General features: G+C 43.9%; 1 protein-coding gene across 5 annotated transcripts in view; it reads left to right on the forward strand.

Annotated features, from left to right (window-relative positions):
* Positions 1 to 13,441, forward strand: part of tox (thymocyte selection-associated high mobility group box) — a 425,064-nt gene that overhangs the window by 358,526 nt on the left and 53,097 nt on the right. For all 5 annotated transcript variants that reach the window (XM_070875600.1, XM_070875611.1, XM_070875640.1 and 2 more), the window contains one exon: positions 8,318 to 8,548. In XM_070875600.1, the coding sequence (XP_070731701.1) occupies positions 8,318 to 8,548 (231 nt within the window). The remainder of the gene's footprint in view (positions 1 to 8,317; positions 8,549 to 13,441) is intronic.

The following is a 13,441-nucleotide window of genomic DNA, read 5'->3' on the forward strand; positions in this document are numbered from 1 at the left end:
GGATCACGTCAGGTAAGTAGGTCGGGTTTTCAATGAGTATGCATTCTTCTGAATAGTTGATAGCTGCAAATGTGGTTTATAAAAGCCACCATTTCACAGCTGTTCACTTCCCAATCTTAGAAGCTGGAGCCTATAGGATTTGGAATTGACTTTTGAGCTTTATGCAGGTTGGAAGTGTTTGGATTAAACTCTCCATCAACTCCTTGGAACAACTTCTCTCACCATTGACAGATTGCTTTTGTGATCTCAACCTCACCTGACGTTCTGAAGGACGTTCTTGCTATTGAGGGAGTGCAACGAAGGTTCACCAGACTGATTCCGGGGATGGCTGGACTGTCATATGAGGAGAGACTGGATCAACTGGGCCTTTATTCACTAGAGTTTAGAAGGATGAGAGGGGATCTCATAGAAACGTTTAAGATCCTGACGGGACTGGACAGATGCGGGAAGAATGTTCCCGATGTTGGGGAAGTCCAGAACCAGGGGACATAGTCTTAGGATAAGGGGTAGACCATTTAGGACTGAGATGAGGAGAAACTTCTTCACTCAGAGAGTTGTTAACCTATGGAATTCCCTGCCGCGGAGAGTTGTTGATGCCAGTTCATTGGATATATTCAAGAGGGAGTTAGATATGGCCCTTACGGCTAAGAGGATCAAGGGGTATGGAGAGAAAGCAGGAAAGGGGTACTGAGGGAATGATCATCCATGATCTTATTGAATGGCAGTGCAGGCTCGAAGAGCCGAATGGCCTACACCTGCACCTATTTTCTATGTTTGTATGTTTCTATTCCAACGGCATCAGTGTGCTTAAAAAAATCTCACCTTGGTCCTCAGAATCCCACCACAATCAGCCCCCAATACCAGACACACCAGGCACACCAGCAGCACCAATAACAATACCAACCTTCTCCGCAATCACCTGATGCTGCACAGGACATAGGGCATCAGCACCCGACCACATTACTGCCCAGGATGCCAAAGATGGCTTCACCATAGCCAGATTTACTTCACTTGATGCTGTACACCCTGGCTGCCACATGATGGGCCAGGTTGGCACCACCCAACACCAGCACCATAAAGTATTCCTACAATGCCCAAGTTATTCCTTTCACACCATTGGAGGGGGTACCATTATGTCTCACCATTCACTGCAACTCACTAAGCCACTTCCAAAGGTGTACACAAATCTGATGAAAATAAAGATTTCATGTTTGACAACATATTAACAGAAACTTAACATTGGCAATGACACCCAAATGCCTACCCTTGCGTGTTGTTCGCTGGTATGATTGGACTAGGATGAGGGTGCGTGTGAGGGGTGGCTAATGAGATGGGGAAGTGATAATGTAAATAGAGAGAGGATGGGTGGAGGTGCAAGGTAAGTTGGTGTGAGTAAGGATGTGCTGAAGTAGGGTAAGGAAGGCAGAGTGATGTGGATGTGATGAGTGGCACAGCAGGATGAAGTTGAGTGTGGCTTTGCTGTAATGTTTCATCATCTACTGAGATTATTGAAAGGTTTCCACCACTGCAGCCATGTCCTCCTGACGACATCCTTGCTTTTGCCGTCCTGTGCAATGTGCAACCAGGCTGCGTTGGTCTCCTGTGGAGGTCTCTTCTACCTATTGGAAGGGAAGAGAAACCTCCCTTTGTGATGTGACTCCCTCCATAAGCATATGGAGGGATTCATGGGAGATTCTGGGTGCAGCCATGCACCTTTGTCCAGTGCTTGTCAGTGTTTGCAGTACCACAATGCTGTAGAACACTGACAGCACAGCTGTCAGAATCAATCAGGACAATAGTCCCTTTAAGGAAACCAGCTGATTACGTGTCATCAAATGACGCCATCAAACCCACTTCCTTTTAATTGGCCGGGATCCTCGTTGGGCGGGCTTAACAGGTCCCATCATCGTAAAAACACTTGGAGAGAGCAGGCTGCAGCCAACAGTGGACCGGAACCTTGCTAAAGACCCCAGCCATCCCAGACTTGCCACAGTTGGCGAGATTGCGGCCATTGTTTCCATTTCACACACCAGTCTAGGCTGTATTTAAACCCAGGTCCACAGAAGTGCAAAATCCCAGAAGTGTCTAACACACCATTCCACTCAACTTCCCAATAACAACTTGCTTACCATGTGTGTAGCTGCTTGAACTGTGAAAGCTAGCCAGGTATTAAGTAGGAAAAAACAATCGCTTTTGGAGACTATGCACTGAGAGAAAATAACAACCCTATGAAGTGGAACTAAAATATTTTCTGTGGGAAGATGCAGATCAACAAAAGATGCAGATCCCAAATAGTATAATTCCTTCTCTCTGGGCCAGAGGAGAATGAAGTAGCACACAGGAAGGGAGAGTGCCATGTGAAGTTTAACAAAGGAAAAGGAGTTCAGATGAAGACAAAATGGATAGAGATGACTAGTTATAGCTAACTAAATCTCAATATATAAATTGTAAAAATCTTTACAATTAAATAATTATTTTGGTTGTGCATTCCTTTCATATTTTTCACGAGGTAAAATGCAATGTTCCAACCAATGTTAACTTTTGTGAATTATGTAATATCTTAAGTGATAATATATTATTCATTTTACCAAATTAATAAATCATTTTACTGCAGTTTAGTAGACATTTTAAGCGGTATCTTGATTTGAAAGGGAGAAAATGTTTGTTTTTCAAACAAAGGACAAATTATATTGCAAGTATGAAACCTAAACGATAATACCTTTATTCTTTCTTTATTTTTCCATTTATATTAACCCTCCATTTATATTCTTTCCATTTATTACCACTAACATCAGATGATTTAAACTGCCCAAAGAAGAAAACAAATTACAATAAAAACAAAACGTTAAAACAAATGCATGTCAAAGTAGGTTCATTTGATATTTATTTCACGTAAATATTTCTTGATATTTATTTCTTGATATTTCTTTCTCTGCAGGAATTTGGCTGCTATATGTCTTGCTTTAGAGTGAATACTCATGGAATAAAAATGCCATTAAATGCATTAATATGCAGTGACTTCTTTTTTTAAAAAGCTCAAATGGCTCCCCTGATGGCTCAGCATGTTCATACATTGAATAGTTGAGCTACAAACCAGGAGGACCACAATTTTGCTCAATTAGCTAATCTCTGGCAGGGCAGCAGTAGGCCCCTATAATTGGCATTGACATTCCTAAGTTAGGGAACGATAAACATTTTTTAGCCAAGGTTCCTGTTTCCAACCAATATCCAACAACTCCTACTGGAAGTGCATGGGGTAAGTGTAAACCACAAGATGATAGGAAGGGACAATATGTATGAATATGAAGGGGCTGCAGGAGGGGTCAAAACTAAAAATCATGGTTTAAAAACTAGTGTTAAAACACTCTACCTAAACACACGCAGCATTCGAAATAAAGTACATGAGTTGACGGCACAAATCATTACAAATGTGTATGATTTGGTGGCCATTACAGAAAAGTGGTTGCAGGGTGGCCAAGACTGGGAATTAAACATACAGGGGTATCTGACAATTCGGAAAGATAGACAAGAAGGGAAAGCAGGTGGGGTAGCTCTGTTAATAAAGGATGATATCAGGGCAGTTGTGAGAGATGATATTCGCTCTAATGAACAAAATGTTGAATCATTATGGGTGGAGATCAGAGATAGTAAGGGGAAAAAGTCACTGGTGGGCATAGTTTATTGACCCCCAAATAATAACTTCACGGTGGGGCAGACAATAATCAAGGGAATAATGGAGGCATGTGAAAAAGGAACGGCAGTAAACATGGGGGATTTTAACCTACATATCGATTGGTCAAATCAAATCGCACGGGGTAGCCTTGAGGAGAAATTCATAGAATGCATATGGGATTGTTTCTTAGAACAGTATGTTACAGAACCTACAAGGGAGCAAGCTATCTTAGATCTGGTCCTGTGTAATGAGACAGGAATAATAAACTATCTCCTAGTAAAAGATCCTCTCGGAATGAGTGTTCACAGTATGGTTGAATTTGTAATACAGATTGAGGGTGAGGAAATAGTGTCTCAAACGAGCGTACTATGCTTAAACAAAGGGGACTACAGTGGGATGAGGGCAGAGTTGGCTAAAGTAGACTGGGAACACAGACTAAATGGTGGCACAATTGAGGAACAGTGGAGGACTTTTAAGGAGCTCTTTCATACTGCTCAATAAAAATATATTCCAGTGAAAAAGAAGGGCAGTAAGAGAAGGGATAACCAGCTGTGGTTAAACAAGGAAATAAAGGAGAGTATCAAATTAAAAACCAATGCGTATAAGGTGGCCAAGATTAGTGGGAAAATAGAAGATTGGGAAAATTTTAAACGACAGCAAAGAATGACTAAGAAAGCAATAAAGAAAGGAACGATAGATTACGAAAGTAAACTTGTGCAAAACAAAATCAGATAATAAAAGCTTTTACTGATATATAAAACGGAAAAGAGTGACTAAAGTAAATGTTGGTCCCTTAGAAGATGAAAAGGGGGATTTAATAATGGGAAATGTGGAAATGGCTGAGATTTTAAACAATTATTTTGCTTCGGTCTTCACAGTGGAAGACACAAAAACCATGCCAAAAATTGCTGGTCACGGGAATGTGGGAAGGGAGGACCTTGAGATAATCACTATCACCAGTGGGGTAGTGCTGGACAGGCTAATGGGACTCAAGGTAGACAAGTCCCCTGGTCCTGATGAAATGCATCCCAGGGTATTAAAAGAGATGGCGGAAGTTATAGCAGATGCATTCGTAATAATCTACCAAAATTCTCTGGATTCTGGGGAGGTACCAGCGGATTGGAAAGCAGCTAATGTAACGCCTCTGTTTAAAAAAGGGGGCAGACAAAAGGCAGGTAACTATAGGCCGGTTAGTTTAACATCTGTAGTGGGGAAAATGCTTGAAGCTATCATTAAGGAAGAAATAGCGGGACATCTAGATAGGAATAGTGCAATCAAGCAGACGCAACATGGATTCATGAAGGGGAAATCATGTTTAACTAATTTACTGGAATTCTTTGAGGATATAACGAGCATGGTGGATAGAGATGTTCCGATGGATGTGGTGTATTTAGATTTCCAAAAGGTATTCGATAAGGTGCCACATAAAAGGTTACTGCAGAAGATAAAGGTACACGGAGTCAGAGGAAATGTATTAGCATGGATCGAGAATTGGCTGGCTAACAGAAAGCAGAGAGTCGGGATAAATGGGTCCTTTTCGGGTTGGAAATCGGTGGTTAGTGGTGTGCCACAGGGATCGGTACTGGGACCACAACTGTTTACAATATACATAGATGACCTGGAAGAGGGGACAGAGTGTAGTGTTACAAAATTTGCAGATGACACAAAGATTAGTGGGAAAGCGGGTTGTGTAGAGGACACAGAGAGGCTGCAAAGAGATTTAGATAGGTTAAGTGAATGGGCTAAGGTTTGGCAGATGGAATACAATGTCAGAAAATGTGAAAAAAAAACAGTGAAAGGGAATATTATTTGAATGGGGAGAAATTACAACATGCTGCTGTGCAGAGGGACCTGGGGGTCCTTGTGCATGAATCCCAAAAAGTTTGTTTGCAGGTGCAGCAGGTAATCAGGAAGGCGAATGGAATGTTGGCCTTCATTGCGAGAGGGATGGAGTACAAAAGTAGGGAGGTCCTGCTGCAACTGTATAGGGTATGGTGAGGCCGCACCTGGAGTACTGCTTGCAGTTTTGGTCACCTTATTTAAGGAAGGATATACTAGCTTTGGAGGAGGTACAGAGACGATTCACTCGGCTGATTCCGGAGATGAGGGGGTTACCTTATGATGATAGATTGAGTAGACTGGGTCTTTACTTGTTGGAGTTCAGAAGGATGAGGGGTGATCTTATAGAAACATTTAAAATAATGAAAGGGATAGACAAGATAGAGGCAGAGAGGTTGTTTCCACTGGTCGGGGAGACTAGAACTAGGGGGCACAGCCTCAAAATACGGGGGAGCCAATTTAAAATCGAGTTGAGAAGGAATTTCTTATCCCAGAGGGTTGTGAATCTGTGGAATTCTCTGCCCAAGGAAGCAGTTGAGGCTAGCTCATTGAATGTATTCAAATCACAGATAGATAGATTTTTAACCAATAAGGGAATTAAGGGTTACGGGGAGCGGGCGGGTAAGTGGAGCTGAGTCCACGGCCAGATCAGCCATGATCTTGTTGAATGGCGGAGCAGGCTCGAGGGGCTAGATGGCCTACTCCTGTTCCTAATTCTTATGTTCTTATGTTGACAACTGGTAAAGACTGCACTAGCTCAGCTGTGATGTCCCCTATGGTTAAATAACCTACTGGCACTCACTCTGAAGATTCACATGTGAACCATGGACATTTGGGTGAGGTACTAGAGGATGACTGTTGCCTGTGGTACCTTGTCCAGCTGGGGTCAATGGGGATGAATTTCCTTGGGCTTTCTCCCATTCTGCCACTATAATTTTGGTGAAAGTTCAGCAGAAACTCCATACATGTGCGTAAACGGGTTTTCCGCTGAACTTCCATGAATATTACAGTGGCAGAGCAGAAAAAGTCCTGAGGCCATTCATCCCCAATGTCTTCAGAGGAAGAGAAGAAGGAGAAAATTTGCCAAAAAAACAGTCCAATGACATTCTCGAATATCTTTTACAGTTGCACAAACTGAAGATGGGTCTATTCCCAATGTCCTTTCAGTGAGGTGCATCTTAAAATGGATGGTTTTTAAAATTAATATATTTATTATCAGATTCTTTGAGAATCATGTTGCCACCCCTGAAAGCTGCAAGCATATCCTTCTATAGATATTTCATTCAAATGTTCCAGTATTCTGTTACTGAAGAGAAATCTTGCATCCTTCTATTTTGCCAGTGTTATTCCTCTTGCTATCAGACATAGACTATATGAACGGCTCTGATGTTTATTTGCTATACAGTAGTCTGAGTTTTGTAAAGTTACTCCTTTGTAACATTTGCATTGATTGCACTTCAGATTTGAAAAGTTGGGGGAGATATTGAATGAGTACAGCATGCTTTTTACACAGTGGAACATTTTAACAGAAAGTCAAGGCAAAAGTGAGTCTGTGGTTTTCTTTACCACTATTATTGGCAACATTGTGAAAGTTGGTTAGTGGCCCACAGAGAATAAAATAACACGGTGATATTCGAGTACGATTGACGCAGTTAATTTGGAACATAAATTTTTTTAATGTGCTTTGTATTGTAAAGTTGTAGCATTGTTGTGCTAGTAAACACTACTGAAGTTTTGCCAATATATTGTTTACATTATATAAATGTAGATGTTGTTAAACAATTGATGCCATAATTCAGCTGTTTTGCTGAGAAGAAGGATATTGAAACACTAAACATATTTCAGGGGGATATTGACTCCATTGTAGGCTTCATCATTTTTATACCTTGTAATGAAATAATTTATAATCTAATATATATATTGTAGTATAATTGGCTGATGTGGTAATTTATTTAACTTTTAGGTGGGTCACATTAGGTTCATTGTACCTGTTCTGCTTGTTTAGTCAAGGTTTGCAACACATTACTGCAAATCAGACAAATAGCTAGAAATGACTGTTGATGTTATCATATGATTGCATCATATTTTTCTCCACTATTTTAATGGAGGTGTTAACCTATTTAAAATGATTGGGTTGACAATATCACCAATAGTAATTTCTAGATTTTTTTATTTTGTATTGTCTGTTTTGAATGGCTTCTCTCACTCTCAGATGGTCCCCCGAATCGAGGATGACTTGCTTCCACGCCAAAAAGGGATGAGTTCAATGAGTTCACAGGTGTTTCATTGAAGGACCTAACATTCTAGGTCCTGAACTACATGTTGAAGGAGTGGAAGATGCCTGTGTGTGGATTTTGTTTAACGTGTGGTGACTGTTGCACACCAGCCACCACACGGGCTTGACAGAGTGGCTTACTATTCATACAGATGACTTAAAACACAAATACCTATAGTAGCATACTTACACAGCATAATGACAGAATTCCAAATACATTATTAGATTATAAGTACTCAATTCTTACTCAAAGATTTATAGCTAGGTTTCTAATTACTTTTTCATACTTGATTTACCTGTTTAAATTCGCAGCTTTTAAAAATGATGTAATGAAAGTACATAAACAAGTTACAGTTAAATAAAAAATATACCATTGTAATGCAGCCAAGAACCATAGTAAAACCATTATCAATTAAGTCACTGGATATTTCTATAATTGATTAAGTACTTTTCACTATATTGAAAAAGATCCGTTTAAATGTAAAAGTGAACATTAATAAATCGACACCTCTGGTTCTTTCATAACACAGATGAACGGTGGGGAAAAACGGGCAGCTGTAGATGTGGGAAAGAAACCCAAAACTCCAAAAAAGAAGAAAAAGAAGGATCCAAATGAGCCACAGAAACCTGTGTCAGCCTATGCTCTATTCTTTCGTGATACTCAAGCAGCCATCAAAGGTCAAAATCCAAATGCCACTTTCGGTGAAGTTTCAAAGATTGTTGCCTCAATGTGGGATGGTTTAGGCGAAGAACAAAAACAGGTAAGATCAAGTACACAGTATTGAGTCACACTGATTAATGTGTACTTTGGCTCTGTTTATAGGTGCAATATGTAGATGACCTAAATAATTCATTATGGGGGAGAAATGCAGCTGTTTTGCGCCTCCCGTTGAGCCTGCGGGCACCAAGAGATTACCGACTGGACGTGGCGAATTCACCGACGCCCGCGAACCTCCCTGGCGGTTTTGCGCTGGCCCTAACACTTACTGCCTCACTCTCTTGCGCCCCATAGATCGTGCTATAGAAACACCATGTATTCCCATCATTTATGTTGTATACTATACGCACCCATATTTGGACAGACATATGGGACGCATGTCACTTACAACATTGAAATCCTGGAAGTAGCAGCAGGAAAGCAATGGTCTTCATGCCTGAATTTGCTCTCCCGCTTGCTCCAGATTTTCCCAAATCGGGGCAAAAAGAGGGAGGAAAATCTTCCCCATTGACTTTATTTTTTTTTAAACAGTTATGATTCAACAGGGAATAGAGGGATATGGGCTTGGTGCCAGGGTAGGAAATAACTTTTCAGTTATGTCATGTAATAACATAAAGGGGCTGGAAATTCGAGTAGGCTGGAAACCTGCCGGTGCCACTGCAGACCGAAGTTAACGGCCACCCGCCCGTAATAATAGCGCAGACTGCACCGGTATTTTGTTGCCTGCTGATTAACATTAGCGCAAGACCTGTCGTGTAACACTCTCTTTTTTATCGGCGGTAGCCCGATGTAGCATGGTTGTAGCATCCTTGGAGCAAGGTAGCATTCTCTTAAAGCTAGTCTGTCTCTTAAAGGGGAATTGCCTTCTAAAATGAAAAAACTTAAAATAATTTAAAAATAGGCAGGGCAAGAAAGTTGGTTGTGTAGCACCTCATTGAGTGGCCTGGAGTGGCGTTACTGCGTCTCGAATGGCTTACCGCCCGGTTGCGCAGGTTGTAGCGCCTCACCGGGAAATTTGGTTCAGGTTTACCGGTGGTGCAAAACGCTACCGCCTCGCCATCTAACTTCAGTCAGATCATGTCAGTCATCATCATCATCATAGGCAATCCCTCGGAATCGAGGAAGGCTTCCACTCTTAAAATGAGTCCTTAGGTGGCTGAACAGTCCAATATGAGAGCCACAGTCCCTGTCACAGGTGGGACAGATAGTGTTGAGGGTAAGGGAGGGTGGGACAGATTTGCTGCATGTTCTTTCCGCTGCCTGCGCTTGATTTCTGCATGCTCTCGGCGATGACACTCGAGGTGCTCAGCGCCCTCCTGGATGCACTTCCTCCACTTAGGACAGTCTTTGGCCAGGGACTCCCAGGTGTCGGTGAGGATGTTGCACTTTATCAGGGAGGCTTTGAGGGTGTCCTTGTAACATTTCCTCTGCCCACCTTTTGGCTCGTTTGCCGTGAAGGAGTTCTGAGTAGAGCGCTTGCTTGGGGAGTCTCATGTGGCATGCGGACAATGTGGCCTGCCCAGCGGAGCTGATCAAGTGTGGTCAGTGCCTCAATGCTGGGGATGTCGGCCTGGTCGAGGATACTAATGTTGGTGCGTCTGTCCTCCCAGGGGATTTGGAGGATCTTGCGGAGACATCGTTGGTGGTATTTCTCCAGCGACTTGAGGTGTCTACTGTATATGGTCCATATCTCTGAGCCATACAGGAGGGCGGGTATTACTACAGCCTTGTAGACCATGAGCTTTGTGGCAGATTTGAGGGCCTGGTCTTCGAACACTCTTTTCCTCAGGTGGCCAAAGGCTGCACTGGTGCACTGGAGGTGGTATTGAATCTCGTCATCAGTGTCTGCTCTTGTTGATAAGAGGCTCCCGAGGTATGGGAAATGGTCCACATTGTCCAGGCCCGCGCCGTGGATCTTGATGACTGGGGGGGGCAGTGCTGTGCGGCGAGGACAGGCTGGTGGAGGACCTTTGTCTTACAGATGTTTAGCGTAAGGCCCATGCTTTCGTACGCCTCAGTAAAAACGTCAACTATGTCCTGGAGTTCAGCCTCTGTATGTGTGCAGACTCAGGTGTCGTCCATGTACTGTATCTCGACGACAGAGGTTGGGGTCATCTTGGACCTGGCCTGGAGACAGCGCAGGTTGAACAGGTTCCCACTGGTTCTATAGTTTAGTTCCACTCCAGCGAGGAGCTTGTTGACTGTGAGGTGGAGCATGGCAGCGAGGAAGATTGAGTCAGTATGCGTGCAACGACTCGCTAGTGTCCCGCTCGCAAAATTTGGTGTTTCTGCCTCATTTAGTGTTCACCGCTGAACACGCCAGAGAAATTAAGTGGTCCCAACTTCTTTAGGCCATATCTGGAAGCTATTTGAAGGGAGGAGCAAGCAGAGTAATCGGAGGTCACAGTGAGTGCAACGTTTCGACAGAGCACAGTGCATGAGCCTCTTACTTGGCAGCGGCAGATTTATCTGACCTTACAGGTTCCTAGCAACTTGACTTTGAGAATTAAATGGGTGCATTACTAGCACGCCAGCATCGCCTTCTACATGCTCTTGTTAGGCGGCGTCAAGACAGAAGGGCTGTTGGCCATGTTGGCCCACGACTGAGGAGACCCCATAGACGTCACGGTTTTACCGGGAGCAACGGTCATACCTCGACATGTCAGAGGAGCAGTGTGTCAGAAGGCTGCACTTCCGAAAGCAAGTCCTGACCAAGATATGCAATCTCCTGCAGCCTGACATCGGCACCAGGACTCTGCTGGCCATTGCAGTGAAGGTCACTATGGCGCTGACCACCTATGCCTCCAGATCCTTCCAGGCTGCATCAGGGGACATATGCAGCATCTCTTAATTTGCTGCACATCGCTGCGTCTGCGATGTGACACAGGCTCTGTATAGACAGAGAATGGACTTCATTACCTTCCTGCTGACCAGTGAGAAACAGGATGAACGCGCATGTGGGATTGCCAGGATAGCGGGCTTCCTGATGGTTCAAGGAGCCATTGACTACACACACATGGCCTTGCAAGCACCATTCCAGAATGCCAAAGTTTTCCGAAACCGAAAGGGATACCACTCCCTGAATGTGCAGCTGCTGTGCGACCACATGCAGTGCATCCTCGCAGTGAATGCCTGCTATCTTGCCAGCGCACATAATGCATTCATCCTGCGTGAGAGCAGTGTTCCACGAATGTTTGAGCCACCAGGGGAAGGATGCGGCTGGCTGCTCAGGGATAAAGGATACGGCCTAGCCATCTGGTTAATGACTGCCCTCCGCAACCCCACCACTCAAGCGGAGCATCTCTACAACGACAGCCATGCGGCCACCTGCAACATCATGGAGCAGACAATAGGGGTGCTGAAGCAGCGTTTCTGATACCTGGACCGCTCTGGAGGCAGGCTTTAATACTGCCCTCAACAATCTGCAGAGGCCCCGAATGGCCAGCCGGACAAGGAGGAGGAGCAGCAGCCAAGGAGGAGGCACCATGGCAATGCTGCCACTGCAAGGGCCACACATCAGCAGCTCATAATGCATCGCTTCAATTGAATGGAGAAAGCTGATGGATGCAGCTGATATTGACCGGGCTATGTTCTACGAAAATGGCACATCTCAGTGAAATTCCATGTTAATACACAAGACGGGAATGCAAATGGTCAAATGAACATTTTCATAACTGCATCAAAAGCCTCGCCTCAAACAGCACACCACTAGCGACTAATAAAAAATGTAACAAATGCCCCTTGAAACAGCATAACACACAATCAACTTCAGCAATATGTGTACAAACGCCCCTGCCATTTGTAATTCCACACCAGCTTCCATGTGCCATATTAGGCTCAGACCCATACACCAATAGCAGGCATCAAACAACAGCAACTAGATATTTACAATGATATTTACAGGATGAGGACATCTGTCCATGGTGGCCAAAGCCTTTATTGAGACTAGCTCTCCGATTTGCCACCCTTTTCCTCCCATGCCTGCTGCTCCTCCATAATAGGGCTGCAGTGCCTGCAGCAAGGCTGCTGTGTTTGTAAGGCAGACATTAAAGACAGCCTAGCAGGATGCCCTGGCACAGCTCTGTGCCTGGAAGGCCCGGCTGCGGGCTGCAGTGCCTCAGCATTGGCGGCGACAATCTCAGATGGCTGGGATGTAGACATCGGTAGGTGCAAAGGCAGAGTGGCAGTGGTGGGAGCCGGAATGCTGCCATCTTGAGCAAAGACAGCATCTTTGTGACCATAATATGGTAGAATTCTTCATTAAGATGGAGAGTGACAGTTAATTTCAGAGACTTGGGTCCTGAACTTAAAGAAAGGTAACTTCGATGGTATGAGACATGAATTGGCTAGGATAGACTGGCGAATGATACTTAAAGGGTTGATGGTAGATAGGCAATGGCAGACTACACCAATTGTACATCTCTGTCTGGCATAAAAATAAAACGGGGAAGGTGGCTCAACCATGGCGAACAAGGGAAATTAGGAATAGTGTCAAATCCAAGGAAGAGGCATATAAATTGGCCAGAAAAAGCAGCAAACCTGAGGACTAGGAGAAATTTAGAATTCAGCAGAGGAGGACTTAGGTTTTAATTAGGAGGGGGAAAATAGAGATTGAGAGTAAGCTTGCAGAGAACATAAAAATTGACTGCAAAAGCTTCTATCGGGAGGGATTCAAATTCCTGTGACATTGGAACCGGTTCTGGGGGAGGTGGGAACAGTACAAACCGGACAGTCTGCACCTGGGCAGGATCGGAACCAATGTCCTAGGTGGAGTGTTTGCTAGTGCTGTTGGGGAGGAGTTAAACTAATATGGCAGGGGGATGAGAACCTATGCAGGGAGATAGAGGGAAATAAAATGGAGTCAGAAGCAAATGATAGAAAGGAGAATAGTAAAAGTGGAGGGCAGAGAAATCCAAGGCAAAAAACAAAAAGGGCC

The sequence above is a fragment of the Pristiophorus japonicus genome, chromosome 1 (genome assembly GCF_044704955.1).
Source record: "Pristiophorus japonicus isolate sPriJap1 chromosome 1, sPriJap1.hap1, whole genome shotgun sequence".
In the NCBI taxonomy this organism is placed as follows: Eukaryota; Metazoa; Chordata; class Chondrichthyes; family Pristiophoridae; genus Pristiophorus; species Pristiophorus japonicus.